Genomic DNA, 27,939 nt, shown 5'->3' with positions numbered 1-27,939 from the left:
AGGTCTTGGTCCTCCTCAGCAGATAGACACTTTTCCGGCAGCAGGCGGCAGTGTGCTGAGAATCTGAGGCTCAAACCGAGAGAAAGAGAAGAGGACCAAGCAGCGCTCTCATCACCATTCAGAAAATCACCTCCTTTATTTATTATCTGTTTTACTGAATTACTCTGAGCAGAATGCCGGATCTGGCCGTGGAGAAGGTGGTCGTCCACCCTCTGGTCCTGCTGAGCGTTGTGGATCACTTTAACAGGTGAATAAACCCTGAGTAGACACTAGTGTCGTGACTGGCTAAAATTTGTTAACTCACTCTCTGCTGTGACTAGCCTAGGCTAAGCTAGCTGTGTCATTTAGCGTAGCCAAGGCTAGTGAACGCGAGTAATATTGTTTCAGTAGCACAAATTTGGTATAAAGAGGTATACCGTTTAATAGCTTTGAATGTTTTCTGTTTTTGTAGCTTTTTTGAAGATGCAACTCATGTATAGCTTACTGTTATCGGCGGGAAATTGTTAAAATGTGAAATGTAGGCTACAGTGTGCTGCAGTTCTCCACTGTGTTGAGAGCTAGCGGGAGCTAACCAAACCCCATAAGTTAAGTGGTGGAAGTTAAAACTGACTATCGTTGCTTAATAAGTGTAACTTACCAAAAACATGATTTGCTCAGAAAACCACACCTACCTGCTGTATGAACATACATCTGGCATTCCAATTTACCAAAATATGTATTAAATACATGCATTACTATATTTAAACAAATGGGTTTTTGAGTATTGAAGCTAAAATCATGACATTTTAAGTGACAATAAATTACCACAACAGTAATTGCAATTATAGGTTTATTATAATTGTATTATTTATTTATTTTGGGGTTCATGGTCTACAGCTATAAAATATATTAAATGTAACCCTGATGTACCTAATTTGGTTGAGTTACCATTATTTCTTACTTGTTGATAATTGGTAGCTCAAAACTGATGATGAAAGAAACTCCAGCTTAATTAAACAAACATTATTCTTTTATCAAAACACACTTTAGTGTGTGTATCAATTAAGGCTGGACGATATGGCCGAAATTTATACCACAATATATTTCTTAATTTTGGTTGATGCGATATAATTCCGATATTGATATCAGTATAAAATCCACTGAAACACTCCCAAGGACAAACAAGAAATATGACATCATAATCAAACATAAACCTATTGGCTTTGTCAATATTAATGTTTTTAAACTTAATTTTAAATTGTGTGCCCTGAACTGAAGACAGCACCCTGTAATGAACATCAATCAGTGACAGATGCTGTAAATAATGTATATTGAAATATTGAAAGTGTTTATCTATTGAAACATTTTATTTTGAAATATATATTAATATTTAATTATTGACCAGCCCGTTTCAATAAATCTCTTTTACATGCATGAAAACAAGTCGTTTTGTTTGTCATCGTGTTCCAGTATTGTGTACTTCAGCTTTCGACAATTATACTTATTTGTTTTCTGTGATGTGTATTAAAGCTATTTAATCACTGTATTATGCACCACGCCGAAAATCTTTTTGTTTCTGTTTATACATATATTTCTCTTATGTTTAAATGTATATAAACATTGGTACAATTTGGCTTTCACGGTAGTAAATTTTTGGCTCTATTCTCCTATGTTTAATTTACATTTTTTTGTCCATATAATCAGACTTTTTATTTATTCCACTTCTGTATAGAATTGGGAAAGTTGGAAGCCAGAAGCGGGTTGTGGGAGTACTTCTTGGATCATGGCAGAAGAAAATTCTTGATGTGTCCAACAGCTTTGCAGGTGAGTTTGTTTCTTAGCAGTCAGTTTGTATGATTTTATATCAAAAATACCACCACAATATTTCAAGACATTTTTAGTCTGTTATACATAATGATATTTTTGTTTTTGAAAGTCTGAAATGTTGATAACGAGAGAAAACCCTGAGCGGTGGTTCATTTAAAGAATACAAAAAAACATGAGAGCAATATACTTTATTAAACATTTCACAGACAGCACTACACAAAAAAACATTTAAATTAATGTTTAATTTGCCACACAACAGTTTTACATAATGATGATTTAAAAAAATATTTTTATAACCTGTTTAATCTTGTGTTACAATCTTTAGATTCTTAAGGTAAATAAGTAACATAAAGTTTATTAAACTCTTTTACAGTGCCTTTTGATGAAGATGATAAGGATGATTCTGTATGGTTCCTGGACCATGACTACCTGGAGAATATGTATGGCATGTTTAAGAAAGTCAATGGTAAGATCTTTTTAGAGTAGTGACTAAGACTAGAATAAAGCCTTCAGGTTATATATTTACTTATTTTTCAATATAATGTAATGAAACCCTGTTGTTTCTTTTATAGCCAGAGAAAGAATAGTGGGCTGGTACCACACTGGGCCCAAACTGCACAAGAATGATATTGCCATTAACGAACTTATGAAGCAGTACTGTGCAAACTCAGTATGTGATGATCTTTCTTTCAGTTATTAACATTTTAAACTTGGATTATAAATAGCAATTGCTGGTTATGCTTTACAAACATGTTTTTATAATAGTTTAAGATTTTGTATTTGTTTTTTTGACAGGTTTTAGTCATTATTGATGTGAAACCTAAAGACTTGGGGCTGCCAACAGAAGCCTACATCTCTGTGGAGGAGGTGCATGATGTAAGTTTTCCTTAAGTTTGCATAACACAAACATTTATTGTAGGATAACTTCACTGAGAAGTGATTGTATAAAACTAAACTAGGGTACTATTATTTGCAAACAAAACTCTTCTATTTAGTTTGTACTTGACGTAACAAATTTTAACTACACATTTTGAACTTCTCTGTAGGACGGAACTCCAACATCTAAAACATTTGAGCATGTTACCAGTGAAATTGGGGCTGAGGAAGCAGAGGAAGTTGGTGTTGAGCATTTGCTTAGGTAAGATGTGTGTGTGTGTATGTTGTATCTAATTAATAGTGTGTATCTGTACATATAAGACTGATTTTCTATGACTCTTACAGGGATATCAAGGACACGACTGTGGGTACCTTGTCTCAGCGCATCACTAATCAGGTACATGGTCTAAAAGGCCTTAACTCCAAGTTGTTAGACATCAAGAGCTACCTGGAGAAGGTTGCAACGGGCAAGCTGCCCATCAACCACCAAATCATCTACCAGCTGCAGGATGTGTTCAATTTGTTACCTGACGTAAACCTGCAGGAGTTCATTAAGGCCTTCTACCTCAAGACCAACGATCAGATGCTCGTGGTGTACCTGGCTTCACTCATCCGCTCTGTTGTAGCCCTCCACAATCTCATCAACAACAAAATCGCCAATCGTGACGCAGAGAAGAAAGAGGGCCAGGAGAAGGACGACAGCAAGAAGGAGAAGAAAGAAGAAAAGGATAAAGATAAAGACAAGGATAAGGACAAAGAGAAGGGTGATGGAGCAGCAAAAAAAGAGGATAAAAAGGAAAAGAAATGAACTTTAAATCCTGACATGGACTGACACAATCTTGGCTAAAGTGGGAAGGACATTTATATTCCTTCTCCTATAACACTCTTCAGGTTTAGTCTGGGATTGTATTGTCATTTTTGATATTAAGGACTTCTCAATTTTCATTTTGAGTAAAAACATAAGCGGTAAGGGTATTCAGTTTAACAGATTTTTTTTGTCTCCTTGTTCTGAACTGATACTTGTACTGCTTGTTTGCATCTATATTATACTGCTGTTAAAAGCCAGCAAAATACATCTGTTCAATGTTAAAGCCCAGTGCATCGTCCACCTCTTGTCAAATTTACTGTTAAAGACAATTAATACATTTGTTTTTCACTACACACAGAACCATTGCTAAGAGCACATTCACCCATCATGCCTGGTATACATTCTCCTGAAGAAGTTCAGCCATTTTATATTCATAAAATGGGCTGAAAATATATTTCAAATAAACAGTAAAAAGAAAACACAAATGTGTCACACAGACTGTATGCTGTTCCTACCCTGTCACTCATGCATGTCCCTAGATTGGAAACATGAAAATAGATATTTGTGTATTTTAAATATGAAATGATATTCATCAATTGTGCTTGATTCCCAAGAAGCTGCACATCTTCATGAGCACCAGGTCCATAATTTCCTCTTCTTCAGATGCCTGGATTGTTACAACGCAGGACAAAAGTAAATTGAGGCATGCCCAAAACATGGTAGTACTTGATTTAGATTAGAATTTCATGCCTCTTTTTAAGCATTAGCCAGAAAACACTAGAAATGTGTTTGAGTACAAACAGAAAGACTCTGTATTTAGACTTGAAGGAAACGTGTTAAATGTTAAATCTGTACATGTGGTGTATTGTACCTTGTGGTGTCTTCGCTCCTTTCTGAATGCTTGAAGAATGACTGAGATGAAGATGTTAAGCACCACAAACAACACGAAGATGATGCAAGAGCCAATGAGGAAGGCACCAAGTATGGGATTCAAATCCAAAACCTGCCAATTTGACACAACAAATATGGGATATGTATTTCAAATTTTATTCAGTGAAGAACTTTTGATGAAAGCTACACCTACCTCGTCATAATTGAATATACCAAGCTGCAAGCTGACCATGGCCATAGCAGCATCTATAAGGGTCTTGTATGTGTTCAGCTTCCAACCAAACAGCAAATTACTCTGAGGAACAAAAATACATTTACATGTATCAGTGATGATACCAATGAAGTAATTATAGAAGCAAATGACCTGCTTTATCACAAGACAGTGTTCCCTTAATGAAGTGTCTGTGACACATCTTAACACACAAGGATTAAATTGCCCTGTCTAAACTGCCCTGCTCATTTAAATAAGAATGAGCCATAGCTAAGTTCAGTGTAATAGCCCAAGAGTGAGAAGCGAGGAGCAGTTCTCCATTCTTTTTTCACCATATTTACCAGTCCCCTGTTTCTTTGTGCTTGTGTTTGTGTTGAACTGAATTTTCCATTTAAGATGTAAGATGAGGCAACACATTTCTCAACTCATTTCATCCCATGTTTACTGGCATAGACAGACCATAAACAACTGCCTAGGTTTCACACTGTGTTGGTATTGGTTCCAGATCCTTAAATTAATGTTCAAATCACTGAAAAAAAGTCCTATTTAAAGTGGGTAACCTGTATATTCTATAAACCTTTCACTCTTATTTGCCCCATGCCAACTATTTCAGTGTGCTGCAGGCATCAAATTCAACATTGGAACCTTAATTTAATTCCAGTACAAACAGTATTATCCCTTGGAAATGTGGTTTGTAGTTTGAATTAATGTGATATGACTGTGATGCCCAAACATTTGCACACACATGTATTTTGTGTTGCCCTTGGCTGTTGATGGTGAGTGATGTTTACAGCTGTTTGTTGTGATTACTTAGAAGTATTATGTTGTATTTTTGTTCAGCTATTAATGTATATGCCTGATTTCTCCTTTTTTTGGTTTATCTACCACTGTGTTGTCCTGCTTCGCCTGTGTGGGATTGAGATTTAGCTCTGGTTCAATGTCCACAAAGCACTTGTTCAATCGATAATCTGCTTCCTACCACAGTGTCTACTGTGGGAACTTTACAGTAAGCAAAGGAGTGTATTGGACTCTTACAAGGACAGCGTAGGCCAGGAATATGATGATTATGACCACAATTAAGCTGGAGAGTTCGGTCCATGCCTGCTGCAGTGCACAGGTAATCCGGTTCAGTTTGGAGTTGAATCTCATCAGGTGCCACATTTTGATGGTGGCCAGTAGAACCAGGAAAGCTATGATGTAGCCTAGGGTTGAGTTTGCTGCAGCAGTCTCATAAAAGCTTGAGAACCTAAAAAGACACGTTGAATACTGCTGAATCTGAGTGTTTTGTGTGTGTGTGTGTGTGCATGAGTGTTAGGGAAAGTTGAGGAGAAACATCTGGAATTCTCTTACTGGTTTCTGTGGTCCTGATAATACTTCAGATCCTGGTTTCCCTGAACCATCCTCTTGACAAACACAGAAAACGCACTCCAACTTAAAAGAATGATGGCCAGTTCTAGAAGATTCCACTTGTTGCTGAAGTATTTCCATTTCTGCTGCTTAATCAGTTTGAACTGGAAAAATAATAATTACAGAATGACACATTTTACCTTGAGACAGAACAGAATTTCATAAAAGACAACTAGCCTTTACACCACATGTCCCAACATATTCATAGGCACCTCTTAAAAATGAATCCTTTAGGGACACACATGTTCCTTTCTGCAAAAAGCCTGTATAATCTGAATGGAAGAGCACAAAATTAAACAGGACGCTGTGGAGCAGCTGCACATTAAAGACCATGGTCACCATGTCCAAGGCCAAGCAGTGGCTAGAAGAGTATAGAGCCCCCTCCCCGCGTTGGACCACTGAGCAGTGGAATGAGTTGAGTTGGAGAGTCTTCAATTCAAAACTAATCATCCAGCACCAGGATTTGGCTTTGGTCATGCTCAATCTGAATGGCATAAGATCCTCACAGACACATTCCAAAATCTGGTCTTAAGCCTTCCCAGAATGGTAGAAGTTGTTACTGCAGCAATGTTTGGAAGAACATTCATCACAAGCTTTTGGCCACTTAATGTCCCACTGGATATTTTACAGAAGAGGACCTACCTGCAAAAACATGTAATAGAGAACGAATAGGAAATAAATGGCCTCTGAGGCCATTATTTGAATCCCATCTGTGGTCTGGAGCAGACGGATGTTCTGCAGCTCACTGCGATACTGGAAGGCACCTGTGGAAAACACGAAAAATATTAAAAAAAGGTACTTCAAAAATTATACTGACATCAGAGTAGCTGGGATGTGTCAGAGATTCTGTACTAAACATGGCGACCCCCATACAGGTGACCAGCTCTGTGGAAAATATAGTGATTCATTCATGGACTACACAGTAATTTGATGTTTCACCTCATGTGAGCTGCACCTTATAAAAAATATCAAATTGGATAATCAATGAATGAATAATTTAATAAAGCCAAATCCAGGGTGTCTTCCTGCCTTGTACCCAGCGACACACCTCAACCATGGACAGATGTTGAATGAATGAATAATTTCTTAAAAATTGTTTGCTACAATTTCCTCACCCACTGCTGCTGTCTCTAGTGTCAGTGTCACAATACAGAAGAGGTTGACGTTAGCATTGTACACCGTGAACTCAACAAACATTGCTCGCGTGTGGACATCCAACCACCCGTTGTCAAACAGGTACTGTAGCATACTGTAGAGAAAAATATGTTATATTGTTTGTAAAATCACGTTACTAAATATATTTATTGTGGGCTTTTGCTACAGTGCTATCAAGCTGGGAGATACAAAAATAGTCCATGCTTTTTCCCCAAGACATGAAGCTTCACTTAAAACTGATATTGGTGTAATATCTTTAGATTTTAATACGCTCAGAGGAGACTACTAATTGTCCAGTTCAAACACATCACAGTGACGGAGCCAGTGAGAGGCTGAGGTGGTTTTTGAATGTTCAGGTATTTTTTTTTCGGTTGTTTGTTTTAAAAATGCGTCTCCAGGATTCTGTATAATTTTGGGTTTATTATAAACCATTTGCACAATGTGGAAGGTTTTCAATATTCTGTAAAGATATTTTACCCTCACACTTGGCGGAGAATGTTTATTGCCCATTTCTGGTAAATATCTAACTGACGGAGCCAGTGAGAGAATGATTTGTGAGTGTTTAGTTCTTGTCAGTATGTTCACCTGCTTGCATTTTGCTGGTCAGGGCCCAGATCCACTGCATAGCCTCCGCCTTTATACAGAACCACACTCCCCCAGACAGGATAAGCTCTCAGAGTGGACTGGTTTTGGTACTGCCAAGGTGTGAATGTACTAGACATGTTTACATCAACTGAAAGGTTCCAGCCTGGACCATAAGAGCCCATATCCTCCACCTCCCAAGAATATGGAGCGTGGCAATCAGGAATAGAGTGGTACATGAAACTGGGCGTCTTGCAGGAATCTTTCCGTACCCGAACCTGGCGGAGACGAGCGTTACCCACCAGCTTTGAGTTTCCGTCTGTAATGAATCCTGAGACAATGGAGTTAAAATTAGAGAAATGGTCAACACATAAGTTGCCAATGGCACTCACATCTCATTTAAAACAATTGGACTCCTCCATCTATGGCATGACCAACTTAAATATATGAAAAATTCAAATCCAGGTTTTTATGACAAGGTTGAGACCAGACCTGAACGCTGTCCAAAGATGCTCTTGAGGAGGGTGGAGTTTGCCCATGCAAACACATCTTCGGGGCTCATACTGTCCAAGATGCCACTGCTGAAACTTTTCTGAATGTGCTGAGTCAGGAAGTAAGCATTTGTGTCCCGCTGACTATATGCAGCCAACAGTAACACACACAGGAATCCTATATGAACTAAGGAAATGATACTAAAATTAAATCAAATAAGACAAGGTAAGATGAACTTTCTAAATCCCCAGGGAGGCATTCACTTGTTTCACGAGCACGATGTGTGATATAACAAAGAGAAAATAGAGAAACATAAAGTATTATGAATGTAGAACTAAGTTATTAAGTATATACTTAAATAAGGATAAAAGACAATGCAAATATATAACACTGATATTAAATTTATATTTGCAGAATAATTAAAAACATCCAGGGACTGCTAGGTGAAAGAATGGTAACATAATAACAAACAAAACTACATTGATATTTAGATACAGTGTAAGTACTTTTTTGGAGCTAGATGTGTATATTTTAGTGGTGATCATAAAGTCATATCAACAGTTATAGACTGTTAAAACAAACTATTCAGTGCGAATATGGAATGACAGATGTTAAAAGGAAAGGTGATGTAATACATTGCTAAAAACACGCTCAGGTCTCACTGATTTGAGGTGCATTAAAGCCATTACATTTGCATCACAAAGAGTGGAAAATTACAAAAAAAAAACAACAATTCATAACGTTAGTAATGAACAATTAAATAATTTACTAAGCATTGCTTTCTGTTTGAATTAGGATCACACACTGATCCAAGCATTTCAGCACCAAGGTTTGTGTTCATATATCTTACTGAGAATCTTCAGGATTAATGCAAAAGCTTTCTGGTCTTTGATCATTCTGTCCTTAATTTTCTCAACATCTGCAGGTGGAGGAGGCTGGTAGTATCTGCATGTGCTGTCCCTTCTGGAAATGCGGACATCATCAGGATCATCTTTAAGCAAGAAAGTGAGAAACCAAATGTTCAAATGCTATTGTTTGTATGATATGCACATGATTTTCTAAATAAAAAATGAGTATACATCTTTACAGAACAAATGCTTCACATCATAACACACAATTACTGTTTTATTAGTTTAAGAGTTTGGGGGCAAACAAAACAAATATGCTCTGAGCAAACGTTATGTAAAAAAGATAATTTTATGAATTTTAAAGTTAATTCTGTTAACCAGGTGTTTCCAGCCATTTATCAAGGACACAATGTTATGAAAAATATTTCTGTAATTACCTGAGTAGGCTGTCACTTGGTTCCTCACCATGTAAATGTACTCATCATCCTCTTCATTGTCTACAGACTTCACCACCAAAGCAAAGAAAATTGCAAATCCAAATACCTGTCAAATTAAAACAAAAACTGTTAAAAGTATGGAGCCCGGAAAGGATATGAGTGTCAAATACTAGGGCTGGACAAGAATTCAAAATCAATATTTATCGCAAAATAAAATGATTCCATAACAATTATATGTTTTTTAAACACATTCAATATTTCAATATACATTATTAATAACATCTGTCACTGACTGATGTTCATTACAGGGCACTGTCGTCAGTTTTAGAGTGACCAGACGTCCTCTTTTACCCTGACATGTCCTCTTTTTTAAACTTAAAAAAATGTCCGGGCGGAATTTCACAAACGTCCGGGATTTTGTTTTTCTAGAGCTTACATAGAGTTTTTCTACTCCGATTGGTTCGCTTGAGTGAGAAGGGGGAGTGGTGAAGTAGCCTAAAACCTTGTGATTGGACGGCCTCACTGTAGAGCTACCGTTATTGATTGATAACCTTCCCTGTAAACATTTAATTGGTCAATCTGCACGTCAACAAGATGCTCTCACCACATACTAAAATATGAGCACTAGATACTATCACATCAACACTATATAATACACATTGAGCAGCAGATAATATCAAGTGAGAAAAAACAACCTTTAGATACTCCAGCAGATACCAGTATTCACTTAAAGTCATCTTGTTAGTGTCTAGTACTCACATGATAGGATCTAGTGGTTACCTGATAGTATCTGGTTCTCCAAACATAGCTTCTGTTGCTCACAATTTGTTTTCCCAAACAAAAGGCCATATTCTTTCATATGCTTTTTTTCAGACTTAGACAGCAAATGTATAATTACATTCTTACTTTTACAGGCTGTGTGAGAAGGAGACTCTCAAAGAAGGACACACTCATTGAGATGAGCCAGCTGATGGAGCGCTCTTTTCCGTAGGTCAACCCATAGAGCATGGTGAAGAATGCAGACACCCCACTTGTGGCTGCTACGAGAAACCAGCCCACAAACACAAACCACCAGGGCAGGCCTTTCTTTTTACTTTTTACAGTCTTTTTACTGGCCTCCTTGCTCCCCGCTGTTGGACTGGAGCCAGAGTTGACATCGCTCATGACAGAGAGATGGGGCTCCAGCAGACCCTTCATTTTCTGAAGCTGCAGCCCAGCCTGGGTGTAGCTCTGTGGATCAGAGAACTGAGAAGGGCCTAGCAATTTCAACTCCTTCTCCAAGTTCTGCAGCTGTTTGTAGAGATGACGGCGGTAGCTCCTGTACACAGAACAGAGTTCCCTCTGGGCTTCTTCAAAACCAAATTTGCCGAGAGCAAAGTCCTGCTGCTGAATGATTTCTTCCACCAAGGACAACAGGGTGTTGAAGTCTGTTTTCTCAGACTCCAGTGCTGGAATCGGGCACTTAACCACCTTAGAGAGTGAGCAAACGATCCTTTTCAGGTCCTATATAAATAAACAAACAAATAAATACATGGATGGATGGATGGATGGACAGATGGATAAATAGATAGGTAGGAAGTCATTTCACAGTTTACACAAGAATAAAATGAATTCAGTGAGATTCTGAAATGTAGCACTACAACATTAAAACAGATTTTATTTAAAGAAATAACAGTAAAATGTGAAGATAACCAATTGTTTTGGTCATATACACTTATACCGTTATAAAACAAACTAAATAAGTTTAGCTTAGTTCATTAACACAATGGTGCAATATCCTGTACATTAGCGCACTGCTGCCACCGTCAGGTGAAAGGATAAACTGCAAAGAGCTGGCGGGCCACAATGACGTAGTCTTAAATGTGAAGCCGCGGGCCAATTAAAATCTTACAGCGTTTGGCCCGGTGCCGGACTTTGGATACTCCTGGTGTAATATGTCCTAGAAAATTATAATAATAAGTAATATTTTCAATATTATTCTCTTCGAATTTCTTTCATTTTTTTCATATTCATATATTTGCATAAATGTTATTTCTTATTCACACACACTTTTTACTTAACATTGACCTACCTATGGTTAATGACCAAATACTTAAAATAAATTTTAAAATAAAGTATTGTAAACAGCACATAAAAGAAAAATAAAACATTCATACTTTTTCTTTGGTAAAAAATGAGAGGTAACAAATATTTTACATGGATTTTCCAAATTAATGGCACACTGGAAAATTGAAAATCGAAATTAAGGGCGCACTGGAAAATGGAAGATCCATGTAAAATATTTTTTTCTTTTAAGATTGTTTTATTTTTTTATGCAATGTCGAAGGATAACTGTATTCCTTGAAATTAAAATATTTAAATAGCAACAATTTAATTATTTTACCAAAAAGAAGCAAACAATATTTATGTAAGTGATTCTTTTTTTTATTTATTATTTACATTTTTTTCCCCTCTAAAGTGCAGCAAGTTCATGATTAAACCACTTTAACTTCCAGTGTGTGTGTTCTGCACAGGGAGCTGATTCTCTGTCACATTCAGGCCACTAGGTGTTAGAGTAGTGGCTGTTCCATGACATTAGGAAACTCATTGTAGAAGATGACAGATTGCTCCTTTAAGCTATAAATACTTGTTACAAACAGTTAATACGTATAGACTTACTTTGATAATGAATTCCAGAGTAATGTCTGTGTTGTTACACCACTGTGGGCACAGATTGGGGTGTATTTTCTCTGGTTGAGAAGATCCAACCGTTTGCTGCTGACCTGTTTCTTCCTCGTGATTCTTCTTTCGTGGACGAGTGAGTCTGAAGATGCTCACAATTAAGAGGTTCACTGGGAACATGATGATGGAGCTCTGGATCCCAATCATCACTTGCTTCCAGCTGAACTTAATGCTACCTTTAAGTAGAAGAACAGTCATCTAGTACCACAGTCTGTTCTACATCCTAGTAGTCATAAGCAGCCCCCTGACAATTCTGAGTTATCTTTGTGCCATTATATATTCTGAGATGCTTGATTAAGGATAGAAAAATAACTGGATAATTATATCTTAAAAAAAAGGAATTAGAGAAAGGTAATATTATTTGTGAATTATTGGGAAAACAAGAACCAAATGTACTCAGATGTTCACTCAAATGATTCAGTAATTCAAATACAACCTATGAATGTAACATTTCTTTAAGGATTTGGAGTCATATATTTGGCTGATATTTTGAATCATTCCAAAAATATTGAATGCTCTGTAACTCCTCCTCAACGTAATGGCTTAGAATCTGGTGACTTTATGCCATCATTTAATAAGATTGTATGTACATCAGCATCCACCGCAGATGCCCTTTAAAACAGCTCAATTTCCTGTTAAGAGTGGTTTGTACAATGTTTTGGACATTAGTGTAGCACCATGAATTTGCCATATGTGTTAAAAATGTAGACAATCTTACCCACATCCACGTTGAGCTCAGAGGAGTCAGTAGGGATTCCCCAGAACATGATGCTTGTCAGCATGGTGCAGAGCAGCAGGGAGAAACAGCAGGACACCCGCTGCACTCGGGTGAAGGTACTGTTGGCCGGCCGACTGATCACTGAATACCAGATATGACCATCACACAAATCTTTGGATGTCTTCATGAAAAAGAGATTGCTGAAAGAGGACAAAAAGCTTTCATTCCTGTGCCAGCTTTCGTTTTGTTCTCTTCAGAATGTTTCAGGAGCTCACCTGAAGCCTTTCAAGTCCTTCTCTGTTGCTACTGGAAACACTTTGTCCAGGGTGCATTCTCCCGTATCAATGGCCAGCCATGAGCTGCACAAGAACTGCCACTTCTGTCCGGTCTCCACATACTGCACCATCACTTTATTAACATACCTGATGAGAACAAAACAGAAATCATCGAAGCACCATTTTGTAGATACCATGCTAATTAAATTTGTCTTAGGAAATTAAAGTTATCAATATGTGCTTTGACTTCCTTGGCTGTAGAAGCTGGAACAATACGGAGAGTCTTTAATGGCATTCTGCTTTGAGCACAGTGATCACACACATCCCAAAACTACTGACTGGAGATTCATCATTCCTGACTACACAGTTGGGCACAACTGACTTCACTTTCTAAGGGTGTGGGATGGCCCTCCATTTTATCACAAGCACAGCACTCCTATGAGAGGTGTGTTTTAACATATCAGACCTGGGCAGAGAGTGCTATCCATGCACATTGAACTATCCAATAGCACAGCAGTTCGAAAAGAAGTTGTGGTTGGATTCACATGTGTCTGAGAAAGCATAATATTTTCACATTGAAGTTGGTAGCACTGTTTGTGATTGGGGGTTCTTGATAATGGGAAATAAATTGCTAAATAAAATAAGATAATATAGAAAATGGGTATGAACATTTAAAACATTCCTCATTATTACTGCTCTCATTATTATTGCTATCAGTGTTCATTTCATGTTGTCATAAGAGTGTGAAGATATTATAGGTTGACACTAAAGAATGAACAGGTTTCTGGGGTCTGTAACATGCTTTATCAAAATACCACAAGGATCAAACAACACATCACAAATTTCCCCTAAAGAGCAGTGTTCTTTTAAATGAGAAAAAGCCACAGTTCAGTTCAGCACAAGGGAAGTACAGCCCTTGATCAGAGGCATTTTAGCCGTGTGGGGACCAAGCCAAGCCTGCTTCTATGATCATTAGGCTATGGCTGCCCCTGTGTTTTCTGACTTATGATATATAAGTATATTTATGATATATATATATATATATATATATGTGTGTGTGTGTGTGTGTGTGTGTGTGGGTGGGTGTATTTTATCCTGCTTTTGAGGATTTGCCACCACCCTTGTGCAAGAGCATTGTTGTGCTACTAGTTCAAATACTACATCATAGTATAAGAAAATAAGAGTATATTCTTATATAAAACTGAAATCAAGACCAGTGCCCTGTCCACTGTACCAGTCTGGATGATTTCCAGAATTATCATGCCATAGTCTGATGCTCTGAAGCTCTCCAAGGGGGACTGGAGTAGTGAGAAGGAAAACGTCCACTCCTCCCCTTTCAAACACTGCTTTATCTGGGTCCGTCAGGTAATGAGGGTCACTCTCCCACTCTGAGCCTGTTAGAGTCACTGTAACCTGCAGTTAGAACAATGTCAGAGATTTATCAGAGTTAAAAAAAAACACAGGTGCACTGTGAATATTTTACTGTGAAAGAACTGTAATTATTGGCAGCCTAGTACTGCATGATTGCTGTATGCACAGTGCATTTTTACTGTCATTTTGATTCATTGCAGTCATTTGACACATCGTTTAATCTGTTTCTCCCAGAATGCATTTTTTTACAACTCATAGTAGATTACTAGTGTTCTACTACATATTTACATCAGTTCTCAAAAGTGTGATTCCTACGTGAGATGAGGTAGAAGCTCCTGTTCGATGCCCGGTGCTGATGAACAATAAGTAACAATGTTCTGCCAATGGATCGTTGTCCTCCAGCACTGTCAACTTTACCTAATGTACATAACAACAGGAGTAAATGTTTGACATCACAATGTTTCATATAATGATTTACTGCCTTCAGTGACTTCACCATGATGTTATATCAGTTGCAGACCTTTTTTATGTCCTTGAGGTCTTGTCTTCGTGCCCATATCGCTACTAAAAAGTACACCAGGAAAATGGCACAAACAAAACACACCACCACAGGGTTTTTGGAGAAAGTAGCGAATAGCTGGGCAGTGTGAGTCACGTCCACCTTGTTGGGCATCACAAAAAAAGAGCTGCCAAAAAAAGTGAGGTGGGTGCACAAGCACTGTGTGACCAGAGGGGTAGTCCGGGGGCCAACCTACGGATACCAGACACATTTAAGTGTACAACAAATTAGAATCAATTTAGAAATCTGTTTAAGACCAAGCAAACAATAGTAAATTAATTAAAGGTATCATACATTGCAGCTGTTCACATGCATAAGCTCATTTTGTCTGGTCACCCTCCAATAGTGTTTTCTAGGCCCTGAATGAGTCAGTTTATACTCCATAGTGTGGTGACAGCAGCCATTTTGAAAATATGGCTTAGTGCATTATATTTACTACATCCTGGCACCTGGGTGTTAGTATAATGGCTGTTTCATAATGCAGCAACATTGAGATAAATGACTGAATGCAGACAGCAGTCTGTATAATAGCTTGTGAGTTAAAGGAGCAATCTATTATTATATTGACACCTAGTGGCCTCAGATTCTGTGCTAAACCTTTTAAACATGGCTGCTCCATGTGTGAAACTCTCTATATGGACCAGTATCTGGTTAATTCAGGGACTACAAAGAAAATTAATTAAAAGGATGAACTCGGTACAGAGAGAATGATACAGAAAATGTAAAGATAAAAAATAATCATTTTCATATATTTGGTGGTACTTGTTGCTAAATTATAATATTATTGCATTTAAATGTAAAATGAAGCTCACCCTACAGCCGTAGTCACTCCAGTTGGTTTTAGTCTGATCCCAGTATTTGCACTGAGCAGCAAAAGATGTGATGACTACAGAAACATTGGAGGAGTTCACACCAGCTTCTATATTGGGACTTACTTGGAGATAGTAAACTCCTGCTTCTAGTGCTGTGTCCTTAGGGCCAAGCACCCATGTGTACATCTCCTCTGTGTGAAAATAACTTGGATAAGATATCAAATAAATAAAACCACAATATTTTAGTACATGTAGTTAATCATGTTTAATTCTGATATTAATACTTAATACATATTTTTTACCTGGAAGTGTCAGACATTCTGTACTAAATCTATGTAAACCACAGTGAGGGGGGGACTGTGGAGGACTCACTCTATGGAGCTTGAACTGATTCATTCAGGGACTACAAAGCAGTATGTTACTACAACTTATGTGTGTTGGATTTTTTAGAAATACAAATAATAAATAATTATTATCATAAATATTGTTTGCCAGTTCTTGGTGATCAAAAAGTCTTACTATTTTTCATGTCCCTCTCTGGCTCTCAGTTTGAGAACCTCTGATTTATACCATGTAGGGCTCTTCAGTTGCCTTTCATAAGCAACATGAGACAGTTTCATAGGACACACTGTAACTGCTATGTGAATGCATTTTAAGAACTGTCCCACCATTGGCACATAAAGGAGTATAATGATGAAATCTTTGAAAACCACAGAAAGACATGCCTCAAATGTCATAACTGGCACTATTTAATTTGTCTATTATAATTATGCCAAATACACCATTAAATTAAAGACTTTTATGTCCTATTTTGAAATGTTGTAGAATAATATTGTAGAAGTATCACCTGGTGGTTGATCTGGTTGTGGAAGTTGGATTTTGGCCTTGTAAGAGGTGTCATTTGGGTAATACTGAAAGCCGAGGTATAACTGCAAAGATGCCTTTGGTGAGGGCTCTAACTTCAAAACCAGAGATATGTTCGGAGTGGTCAGGTTGATGGTCAGAATATTATATTTTCCAAGGTCCAGAAACGTATTGTTTACAACAACAGCTTCAGAATTTGGCAAGAGAACCTTAAAAAACATTTTTATTAAAACAGAAAAGCAAGTCTCTGAGATTGAAAATTATGTTCTAGAAAAGGATTCTGAACAGCAACGCATTTTACAATCATATACACATAACACCAAAACTACACATAATTGTGTATCTAAATCTCATTCTACATTTTAAACATGTCTGTAAAAAGAGTAAAGAACCAATCCCCTCTTCAATAAATGAGATCAATCATAAAACAATTACCAATAAGTAATTTTTCTTCTTAGCTGTTAAGTCTAAATTGATCAGGAATGTTAAATTAACATGTTGACCACTGGACTTTTTACCTCAATCTCCTTGCTGAGATTTGACACTGGGATGATGGAGCCGTTCCCTCTGGAGAGAGAGAGACCTGCCACTTGTCCACTTATGGGGTCACCTTCACTCCAGGAGAAAGGGTTCATCTTAAAATTCACCATCTGTGAGCATACAACATGGTAGTTTGGATAGGGTAGTGGATAACCCTGCTGCTTTCCATCAATGGTAGTTTTCAATAGGGTAGTGGATAATCCTGCTACCTTCCATCGTTTGTGTAAGAATGTCCATTCACATATTGATCACATCCCCTGGGCAGTTATTTCCATTCAAGATCCAAGATCAGGTTCTTATCACTTTGAGTTCAGGGGGACATATACACCCAAAACTGAAATCTGAGGTAAAATCAGAGTGTTTTCTGTTGTTCTGGACATTACAAAGGGGTAGGCTTCTCTTTGGCTTGTAAGGGGATTCTTTGCTGGTAAATATATGCCATATGCCATATGCCAGAGTTTCATTTGTGTGTTTTTGCCCAGTTGGTCAAATGGGCCAAGCATTACTTTTAAGTAATTACAGAAAAGGTGGCTTAAAGATTAGTCCGTTTTTTGTTATTCAGATGAATGAAGGTAATGCAAGAGTAGAAAACACCATATGATGATTATAGAGTGAGACACAAAGCCAAAGTAAGCCTTACTCGCACATCCACAGGATCCACCGGGGGCAGGATTCCCAGACCTAAATATGGGAGTGTGAAACTGGCTGATATGTTGTCCTCAAAGCCAAAAGTCTGATTCTTAAACTCATCCGGGGATAGCCTGGAAGATGAAATAAAACACACACTTTATATATAACTTTTTATAATTTGGAAAGAATAACAGATTATTAATAATACACTGAAAAATGATATTAATTTTAACACAGATATAAGTGTAAATCCTTAATATTTTAAAGAAAATTGAAAGTCATCTTTAATACACTTTGGAATGAACACTTTCATTGTTACAGTGTAATATTATATCGTAAAATATCAAGGAATGCAATTACCTCAAATAGGAAATGCAAATCAAATAGGAATGCAAATTCAAAAATCCCAAATATACGTCCAGGGTGTAGTAGAATATTTTTATTGTTGGTGTTCTCTCACCTGTTGACATACAGACTGATGAGTGGAGTAGTGAGCAAAGCTGGCCCCTGGTTTGGTTTTCTATTGGCCAGCAGGACAGTCTCTACGTCATCAGTTATAGTGAGAATTAGACTGGAGATCATACTCTGAAAGACAAGGGAGAATCACCACTGAGATTCCACATGGATCAGACTCATCCAAAAGTCTATTAGTTTTGATGTTGTAAATAACTTATTACTTTTCTCATGAAAAAAATCTCATGTCTTTGTTTTTTTTTTTATCACAATTTCTTCTAAGGAATCTCAGGAAGTAGTATCATTAAGCCACTGAGCAGCCTTTCAGCAATATTATTGTCTTGTGGATTTGGTTTGAGGTATGCTCTCCCAATATGTCTAAATAGAGTCCTGATGTGCAGTACCTGTTGTTTTGTGTTGGAGGAGACATTAAGGATGGTACTGGAAGCCTGCATAATGGGTGTAACTGCCTTCAACATCAGAGCATCCACTTCTCCCTCATGGGGAGACATGGAGATCAGGGACTTAGAAATTCTGGAGAGAACACAACATGCCTGCAGCTGTGGGAAAAACAATCTCATTTTAGAGATACTCAGATTCCTACCTTCAAATTATTATTCTGGTGTCCAAAGCAAGTGGAGTGGAAAACATGCTGCTTTTCTATGCATCCTTTATAAAGACATCACCATATTTTAGTTTCTGTTTTTAGGTACCTTAGCATCAGAAGTCATCTCATCTTCTTGCACAACAAGACTCAGCACAAGTTCAGCAGTCATTTGCACCTCCTGAACAACATTTAGTGGCCCTCCATAGGTTAGAGCTGCACATATATCTGCCAGCATCTCCTCTCGCAGCTTCAGAAAGAAGTGAGAACAGTTAACAATTAAGATTTGGGAGTGTATTTATAGTATGAAGCAAACATTTGCATTCAACTTACAAGGTCTTATGGTTGTTAAAAATGTACATTTTAAAAGCCAGGCCAGTCATGGTGAGGTCAAGTCATATCAAGCTACATAATAAATGTGTTAACGTTTATCTTACATACAAAATGGCATTTATCTGTCCTGGATACAGAAGTTCTGGCTAGTCTTACCTTTTTCCTTGCATCCTTATCCTCCTTACTGTTTGAAATTCTGTTCAACCGGCTGGAAACTGACTGAAAAATCTGTATTAACATCAAGGCTGAAAATAAGCTCTGCTTCTGCAACTGCGACACAACCTGTAATACAAGACTCTGCAGATCCTCAACAGTGGTGTCACAGCTGGAGTCTCTCACCTGGGATGGAAATACATAAAACAAGAATTCAAATGTGTTATATGAGTTCTAGATTTAGGAGTCCTGTTTCAAATCAGGATTAGGCAATTGAATTGAGGATCACTGAGATTTTCAGTATTATCTTTTCCACAACTTAGTCAGTTTTATTTCTTCCTGAATTACAAGATTGGTGCTTTTCCACAGCATGGGTTCAGCTCTAGACGACTCTGCTTGGCTCTGCTTGCTTAAAGCTTGTCGCTTTTCCAGTGGCGCAGCTCGCCCCGCAAAATGGAGCCTGTGACATAGCTAAACCCTGTCTCTAACAGTGTTTGTGAGAGCAGGGACTGAAAAAGAATTGGCCAGTGAAAAAACAAAGTTTCTTTCCGAGTCGAGTAGAGTCCTGTAGGTTCCATGATGTGGAAAAGCGCTAAATGCTAATAAGCAGGAAAAAATTAATGCTAGAACTAGCTAGTCACCTCTTCTTTTCAAACTGCTGCCAACAAAATTCAACTGCATGGCTGAACACACTTGGAAGAGAAGGATCACTGCTCAGATTTTTATGTTAGCTAAAAGTAATACATTGGCTAGCATCATTCTGAGTGAAGGAAGACCGACATGACTCCTGGCCATTGATAGATGGGGCATTATTATGGATTGAATCATATGACATGTCACTTAATACTTTTGAATGAATACTAACTAACCTGAGTAAAAAGTGTAGTGTTGACTGATTCACCATTCACATTCTTAATAATGACATTCAGCCCAAGACTGTAATGATGGCTTTTATCCCCAAGAGGAAGGAACAACGATTTCATCCCCAGCTCACTTCCACAATACAAATAACTGCCTACAAAAAGGGATCAAGAGATAGGAATTCAATACTACACCCAGAACACTGCAAAACAAGGAAATAAGTAGTTAATAATGCAAAGCACTAAATAGCACCCCCTTGTGAGCTCAATAATGTAAAAATGAATATATGAGATCCAGGGCTCCATGTGAAACAAATGTTACTTCTTAGTAAATGAATGAGTGAGTATGAGTGAGAGAGTGAATGAGTGACTTACATATAAAATTATGTCAGGAAAAGTAAAATCACATTTTAACTTGTTGATATATGTATGTTTTCTCATTTTATAAGTTTTCTAGATATTTTTACTTGTGTTAGGCAAATTTGTCAAGTAAATGTACCTCACTATAATGAAAATATAATCATCAATAATTACTAATATTGTAAACATTTCTCAAATTGAGAAATATTGCATTTATATATTTTAAGTTATAAACAAGATCTAATGTATTAATGCTGAATACTCAGTCTCACCGTCAATTGTAGTCAGGCAGAACGAGTGTGGTCCAGACCAGCAGAAAGGCTGGACCATGGTGCAGGTTATGTTGAAAGAGGAGAGGACATCTCCAAAGGGTGGGTATATGGTGCAGCTGGGTGGTTGGAGCTGTTCTGTTTGTGTCCCATTTGATTGGTCTTTTGAGGCGTGGTCACTCTTTGATTGGTCTTGTGGAGAATTGTCCTCATTTGACAATTTTTTTGAAGATTTGTCCTCATTTGACTGGACTTTTGAAGAGTTGTCCTTGTTTGATTGGACTTTTGAAGAGTTGTCACCATTTGACTGTCCTTTTGAAGAATCAACCCCATTTGATTGGCCTTTTGAAGAATTGTCCCCATCTGATTGATCTTTTGAAGGGTTTTCTCGATTTGATTTGTCTTTTGAAGAGTTATCCCCATTTGACTGTCCTTTTGAAGAATCAGCCCCATTTAATTGATCTTTTGAAGAGTTATCCCCATTTGATTGTCCTTTTGAAGGATCAGCCCCTTTTGATTGGTCTTTTGAAGAATTGTCCCCATTTGACTGGTCTTTTGAAGAGTTATCCCCATTTGACTGGTCTTTTGAAGATTGATTCCCATTTGATTGGTCTTTTGAAGATTGTTTCCCATTTGACTGGTCTTTTGAAGTGTTGGCCCCATTTGACTGGTCTTTTGAAGACTTGTCCTTGTCGGATTGGTCTTTTGATGAGATGTTATTATTATTTGATTGGTCATTTGAAGAATTGTCCCCATTTGATTTATCTTTTGAAGGGTCTTCATTTGATTGGCCTTTTGAAGATGTATCCCCATTTGATTGATCTTTTGAAGAATTGTCCCCATTTGATTGATCTTTTGAAGAGTTGTCCCCATTTGATAGGTCTTTTGAAGAGTTATCCCCAGTAGACTGTCCTTTTGAAGAGTTGTCCCCATTTGATTGGTCTTTTGAAGAGTTATCCCCATTTGATTGGTCTTTTGAAGATTGATTCACATTTGATTGGTCTTTTGAAGAGCTATCCCCATTTGATTGGTCTTTTGAAGGGTTATCCCCATTTGATTGGTCTTTTGAAGATTTATTCACATTTGATTGGTCTTTTGAAGAGCTATCCCCATTTGACTGTCCTTTTGAAGAATTGGCCCCATTTGACTCATCTTTTGAAGAGCTGTTCTTGTCTGATTGGTCTTTTGATGAGTTGTCCCCATTTGAATGGTCTTTTGAAGGGGTGTCCTTGCTTGATTGGTCTTTTGAAGGATCAGCCCCATTTGATTGGCCTTTTGAAGAGTTGTCCCCATTTGATTGGTCTTTTGAAGAGTTGTCCCCATTAGACTGTTCTTTTGAAGGATCAGCCCCATTTGATTGGCCTTTTGAAGAGTTGTCCCCATTTGATTGGTCTTTTGAAGAGTTGTCCCCATTAGACTGTTCTTTTGAAGGATCAGCCCCATTTGATTGGCCTTTTGAAGAGTTGTCCCCATTTGATTGGTCTTTTGAAGAGTTGTCCCCATTAGACTGTTCTTTTGAAGGATCAGCCCCATTTGATTGGCCTTTTGAAGAGTTGTCCCCATTTGATTGGTCTTTTGAAGAGTTGTCCCCATTTGATTGGTCTTTTGAAGAGTTGTCCCCATTAGACTGTTCTTTTGAAGGATCAGCCCCATTTGATTGGCCTTTTGAAGAGTTGTCCTCATTTGATTTGTCTTTTGAAGAGTTGTCCCCATTAGACTGTTCTTTTGAAGGATCAGCCCCATTTGATTGGCCTTTTGAAGAGTTGTCCCCATTTGATTGATCTTTTGAAGTTTTGTCCCCATTTGATTGGTCTTTTGAAGAATTGTCCCCATTTGATTGGCCTTTTGAAGAGTTATCCCCATTTGATTGATCTTTTGAAGTGTTGTCCCCATTTGATTGGTCTTTTGAAGAACTGTCCCCATTTGATTGGTCTTTTGAAGAACTGCCCTTGTTTGATTGGTCATTTGAAGAGTTGTCCCCATTTGTTTGGTCTTTTGAAGATTTGTCCCCAACTGATTGGCCTCCTGATGTGTTTGATGGTTCTTGTGAGTTATCACTGGAATCTTCATTTTGATTGGACGTCTGTGTATCTTTCTGAACAGATCTTTTAGACTTTGCAAAGAAATAATGCAAATGTATTAGTATTTATTAGTCATAAAATTCGTTATTAAAATGCATTTTCCAGTAAATCATTTAAATTCCAACAAATTTGTTAAAATTACCTTATAAGACAAAGATTTGGCAGCTTTTGTTGATATTTGGGACTCTGCATTACAAATAATCAGTGCAATATATGTTAGTGCAAGTTATAGAGACATTTGTGGGTGACAATATGTTAAATGTATTTTGCCCATGACTTCACAGCACGTCATTATTACACTATAGTCATAATGAAAATAATATGGGAATCATACTTTTTTATACTTAGCATCAAGAGCACTAAAAACAGAATGAGAGGATTCCACACAAAGACAAACTCAGCAAGGATACCAGGGTCGGTTACTTGAATAATTTTCCAGTAACTTTATTTATATTTATAAAAATATTGCTCCATATAACCAGACCATAAATTTGAAGTGCTAAACTTGAGTGCTGCATCCAACCTCATACTTAGATCTTACCAACCATTTTGTTTAGGGTGTAAATGTGTTTACCTGCAAAAAAAGTTCCCAAACTATATATCTCCTAAATTTCATATCTGGGTGCAGGATTTCTTTTATTTCACTTGGAGGACTAGAGCCAAGGTAAACTGGCTATAATCCAGAGTCATTCTCTCAGTAAAGATTTGTTAAAGTAGGGGTGTCCAAGCCTATTGGCAAAGGGCCAGTGTGGTTGCAGGTTTTCGTTGCAGCAAGTATATTTTTATTCAAGAGAACACAAAATAAGATACATTAATATACATATAATATCTTCAATTGGATTTTTTTTCCTTTTCTTCCCTTCCTTTTTTTTAAACAAACAAACCCCACCTACCCACCCATACACTGCCGTAAAGGGAAAAGCAAAACAAACAAACAAACATATAAGCATAGATAGCCAAGTTGAATAGATAAACAATACAATAAACTAATATAAAAAATATGAATGAATGAATAAATAAATAAATAAATAAATGGAAAACAGTAATAATGATAATAGCAATGCTATGAAAAATTAGTGAAGTGATCAGTTGTTTAAAGATATATATAAAATAATATGCCATCTAAACGAAACAACTAACAGTTTGTCTTTGTACTGAAGTAAACCAGAAAATATTCCAGATTTTAATGTTATTCTTTCATATTTTAGCCCTTTACAGGATGAAGCAGAAATTAAAAAAAGGATTTTAAAGTATTTTATATCTTAATTAATGGTAACGTCTTTCATGTTTTGCATTGTGGGGCTTAGTACTGAAATCTTGCACACAACACAACTGTACTTTTTCACTGGTAAAAGGAAATAAGCGAAAAGAAAATGCTCAAAGTTTAATAGTTCAATACAGCCTTGGCCACATTTGACTGACAAAATGGCAGCAACAACAAACTTTTCGTCCGTGATGTGTCATCTATCAGAGACGAATTAATGGGCACTTTGCCCCTCTTGGCTGCAGTATTACCCTGTATTCACAAAAGCCACCCCAACTCATCAAAATGTAATCAGTGGTGCTCCATGATTCCAGAAAACACTGTTTCACTAAACCATGCTCAAACGTCTGGGGGTTGTTAATCTCTAGCCTACACATGACATAGAGGATTATGAACTTGTGCTAATGTGTGGCTCCCCAGAGCATTTCATTTCAATGTATACTTTCCTCTGAAGTTAAAGTGTCCACAGTTTAAAGCAGCAGAAACTATTATATATATAACAAATGTTTGCATATGTATACTGCATACTATAAAATATTTTAACAACTTTAGACAACTTTAAAACATTTTTAAACAACTGTAGACAACTAATTTATAATAGAATTTTACATTAAATTAGAAACAAACCGTATTTGCAGTGGTATTTTATTGACAGGTAATTTCCTAGTCCTGGGCAAGGGTTCCCAAAGGACTTCACATCTGCAGCAACTTCACAAACTTGTCGTCCATTGCAAAGCTCTATGAATGGAATATATGCTGTGCTTTAGAATCATTGGAAGGAGATGAGGTAATTTATCAATCAATCACCTATCTAAGAACAAAAGAACAGGTCTGAAGTGCTTATTCAATGGATGAAAGGGGTTATAAGCACAATACAAACTAACTTAAAAAATACATTATTTGGCTGCTCATAATAAAGCATTGTCTAAAGGCAAATATTGCAAGTACATATTAAACATTCGGCTGTAGTTCAGCTGTCTTACAACGTAGGACATTAAGTTTGCTAATGTTTTGATTTTCAATAAAACAGCTGGTCCCTTTACTAATTTCATTGTTCATAGTTCATCTGTGTTTGTTCAATGTTATTTGAGCATAAAAAAGAACACATTATATCACAACTATCCCAAGAAAATTATGCATTTTGTCATTTGGACAAATCAGCTGATCTGTATAATATAAAATATCATAATAGGTGGACCAACTAAATGCTCAAACCTGTATTAAAAATAAATTATCTTTACATAAAAGTAAGTACATTAACTTTTGAGAAATCAAAATGTGTGTGTGTGTGTGTGTGTGTGTTGTGGGGGGGTAGATTAATGAGTAACAATGCTGCCTTCAATGACTGGGTTGATAAGTCACTCTGGAAAAGGGTGTCTACCAAATGCTGTTAGTAAATCTATAACTGCTTTTCATACCTGACACCACATCCAAAGTGTCCAACCAGCTGCACTGCTGTGAGGATGTTTGGGATGAAGAATTGCTGGTTCTGCAATAATACAGTGTGTTCCTGCCATAGAAACTTTCGTCAATCTCTATCACCTGACCAGTGCCACACTTGACAGTGGCCTTGTGGTCCACACAGGCCAGAGTGTGTCCTGATTCTGAAACAAGTACAGTAAATTTTCAGTATTTCTTTTTGTATACATTATATACACAGAAATGTACATAATGTCACTGTCTGAACCAAACCTCTCTCCAAATGGTCACTTATCAAAATATTATTCCCCTTTAATTAAAGTTAATGCAGCAATTATTTATTCCAGTCCAGATCAGTCTGGTGTGCTGAGAGAGGAACGGAAACCAGTAAATGTGCAGGGAGTTGTGCCTTCAGGACCAGGACTGAGAAACAATGCTCTGTAGGAATTATAACAGCAAGTTTGACTACACATTAAACAAAGGAAGGGATATCTCTGGCTATTCCATTGTACTACATTAGCGTGTATAATGGATATTACTCAATGTGAAAATGAACAACTAAGAAAGTAGTACTAACCAAACTGGCAGATAAAGGAGAACTGCGCGCTGCAGTTACTCGTTGTTTCCCACTGAAATCCAAATTGTTTCGAGATGAAACCACAGCCCGGAGATGGGACAGACGCCTGGAGCCAGTTAGAGTAACTCACCTTAGAGCCATCTATCCAGGACAACAGACCTGGACATACAGAAAAGAAAGCTGGGAATTTTCCTTTGTAACACCTGCAAATGTATTTTTAATTAAATGTGGTAATATCTGATCCAATTCACTTAAATGAGAAGAAAAATTATTATTTTTTTTAAAGAATCAAATAGCAAACAATATTTATGAAAGTGATAATATGCTTTAATAAATAACTAAATAAATAACTTATATATTTATAGTATATAGTAATATATTAGTAATGCACTAAAATGTACAGACAAATATGCCATGGTTTTAGTTCTTGTAGAGAATGTGTGAATTTATTTTAATGTTAATTTATTTGTTAATGTTATTAACAAAGCATGCAATTGGACCAGCAGTGTTGATTCTTTTTACATACCTGCAGATGAGTCCAACCTGAGGTTGAAGGAGGTGGTCGCCAGACCCAGCCACCAGTTGAGCTGTGGCTTCAGATGTTTCTGGAGGAACTGCTGAGTGTCATCATTCTGGACAAAGGCCAAGTGTCCACCAGCACACTCACACCAACTCTGTGCGCTGAAGAAGCTTTGCTGCGTGGTCACAAACTCAAAACATGAGCCCTGAAAGGCCTTCTGCTGCTCTGGACAGGACAGAATCTCTGAGTGCCCTCCAGGGACTCTGAAGGCCACCAGCAGAAACAGTGTGGACAGAGAGTGTATTCCCATATTCAACTCTTCTGTACATTACCTGGCTCAACCTAGTGTTTCTCCTGCTTATAAAGCAGCTTTGTTAGTACAACCCCAATGAATGACCATTTACTCTCCAACAAAACCTGTTTACCTGCTACAATAGAACTATAATGGATTCTATGGAGTGTCTCTATGCAAGTCAGAGTTAGACTAATGAACTAATGTACTTCTGGAGGTGCACAGGAAAGTAAACTGCTACATTATAATCTAAAATAATAACATTAATAATAATAATAATAAAAAATAACTAAATTAATAATTTTATTGAAGAACCACACTATTATAAAATAAAATAATTTCTCAAAAAAATGTTATGATTTTTAAACCTGTTTCCTTAAATACGCTTAGTGTTTTAGTTATATATAGTATAGTATAGTATAGTATATAGTATAGTTGGGTGTAACTGTACAATCTGTCATGTTATATTGATGAGCCATGTGTATGTGTGTCTTCTGAAAGAACTACAGTTAATTGTTCCTCACAATACATATGTGGTGAGAATTATAGACTTTGAAACAGAACTGAGTTGTGTTATTCTTTTAGCTTAACATTTTTATGTGATCAGTCAATATATTAAATGGAGGAATTTTCAAACACCTCAGTGTCACAAATCATGCAACAACAGATAAGCTTCTCTCTCTCTGACTTTACCTCTAAGGTGGACCAAAACGGTACTAATAAAGCGAGTGGATAATAAGTGAACCCAGTG

At 37.1% G+C, this 27,939-nt stretch overlaps 2 protein-coding genes across 2 annotated transcripts; one reads left to right on the top strand and one right to left on the bottom strand.

The window, feature by feature from the left end:
- On the top strand, positions 1 to 4,088 carry psmd7 (proteasome 26S subunit, non-ATPase 7). The gene is made up of 7 exons (XM_066647385.1): positions 1 to 247; positions 1,712 to 1,803; positions 2,180 to 2,272; positions 2,379 to 2,476; positions 2,602 to 2,682; positions 2,853 to 2,944; positions 3,028 to 4,088. The coding sequence occupies exons 1-7, from the start codon at positions 174 to 176 to the stop codon at positions 3,488 to 3,490; spliced, it is 993 nt and encodes a 330-aa protein (XP_066503482.1). The 5' UTR covers positions 1 to 173; the 3' UTR covers positions 3,491 to 4,088.
- Positions 4,024 to 27,206, bottom strand: pkd1l2b (polycystic kidney disease 1 like 2b). The gene is made up of 32 exons (XM_066648027.1): positions 26,903 to 27,206; positions 26,377 to 26,535; positions 25,799 to 25,984; positions 25,008 to 25,118; positions 21,039 to 23,060; positions 20,416 to 20,561; positions 19,550 to 19,732; positions 19,170 to 19,310; positions 18,861 to 19,016; positions 18,464 to 18,588; positions 18,014 to 18,134; positions 17,352 to 17,483; positions 16,817 to 17,042; positions 15,970 to 16,160; positions 15,119 to 15,349; positions 14,914 to 15,015; positions 14,462 to 14,640; positions 13,228 to 13,374; positions 12,953 to 13,152; positions 12,172 to 12,410; positions 10,420 to 11,016; positions 9,514 to 9,619; positions 9,079 to 9,219; positions 8,229 to 8,414; positions 7,740 to 8,067; positions 7,115 to 7,248; positions 6,642 to 6,763; positions 5,943 to 6,103; positions 5,628 to 5,838; positions 4,575 to 4,676; positions 4,362 to 4,493; positions 4,024 to 4,157 (listed from the first exon to the last, which is right to left on the bottom strand). Exons 1-32 carry the CDS (start codon positions 27,204 to 27,206, stop codon positions 4,083 to 4,085), a joined length of 7,596 nt encoding a protein of 2,531 aa, XP_066504124.1. The 3' UTR covers positions 4,024 to 4,082.
- Between the last annotated feature and the right edge of the window lie 733 nt (positions 27,207 to 27,939).

Source organism: Hoplias malabaricus, chromosome 16, assembly GCF_029633855.1.
Source record: "Hoplias malabaricus isolate fHopMal1 chromosome 16, fHopMal1.hap1, whole genome shotgun sequence".
Lineage (NCBI taxonomy): Eukaryota > Metazoa > Chordata > Actinopteri > Characiformes > Erythrinidae > Hoplias > Hoplias malabaricus.
The sequence above is the reverse complement of the archived record's forward strand: the minus strand, read 5'-3'. Positions and strand labels throughout refer to the sequence as shown.

What these genes read in the sequence shown, in the direction of transcription:
- psmd7 (XM_066647385.1), top strand. Translation starts at nt 174, where the DNA reads ATGCCGGATCTGGCCGTGGAGAAGGTGGTCGTCCACCCTCTGGTCCTG. An exon ending in AGCAGTACTGTGCAAACTCA is followed by an intron (nt 2,477 to 2,601) that starts GTATGTGATGAT and finishes TTTTTTTGACAG; the next exon opens with GTTTTAGTCATTATTGATGT. An exon ending in CTGTGGAGGAGGTGCATGAT is followed by an intron (nt 2,683 to 2,852) that starts GTAAGTTTTCCT and finishes ACTTCTCTGTAG; the next exon opens with GACGGAACTCCAACATCTAA.
- pkd1l2b (XM_066648027.1), bottom strand. Translation starts at nt 27,206, where the DNA reads ATGGGAATACACTCTCTGTCCACACTGTTTCTGCTGGTGGCCTTCAGA. An exon ending in TCTATTACATGTTTTTGCAG is followed by an intron (nt 6,104 to 6,641) that starts GTAGGTCCTCTT and finishes TTATTTTTCCAG; the next exon opens with TTCAAACTGATTAAGCAGCA. An exon ending in GTATATTCAATTATGACGAG is followed by an intron (nt 4,494 to 4,574) that starts GTAGGTGTAGCT and finishes TCAAATTGGCAG; the next exon opens with GTTTTGGATTTGAATCCCAT.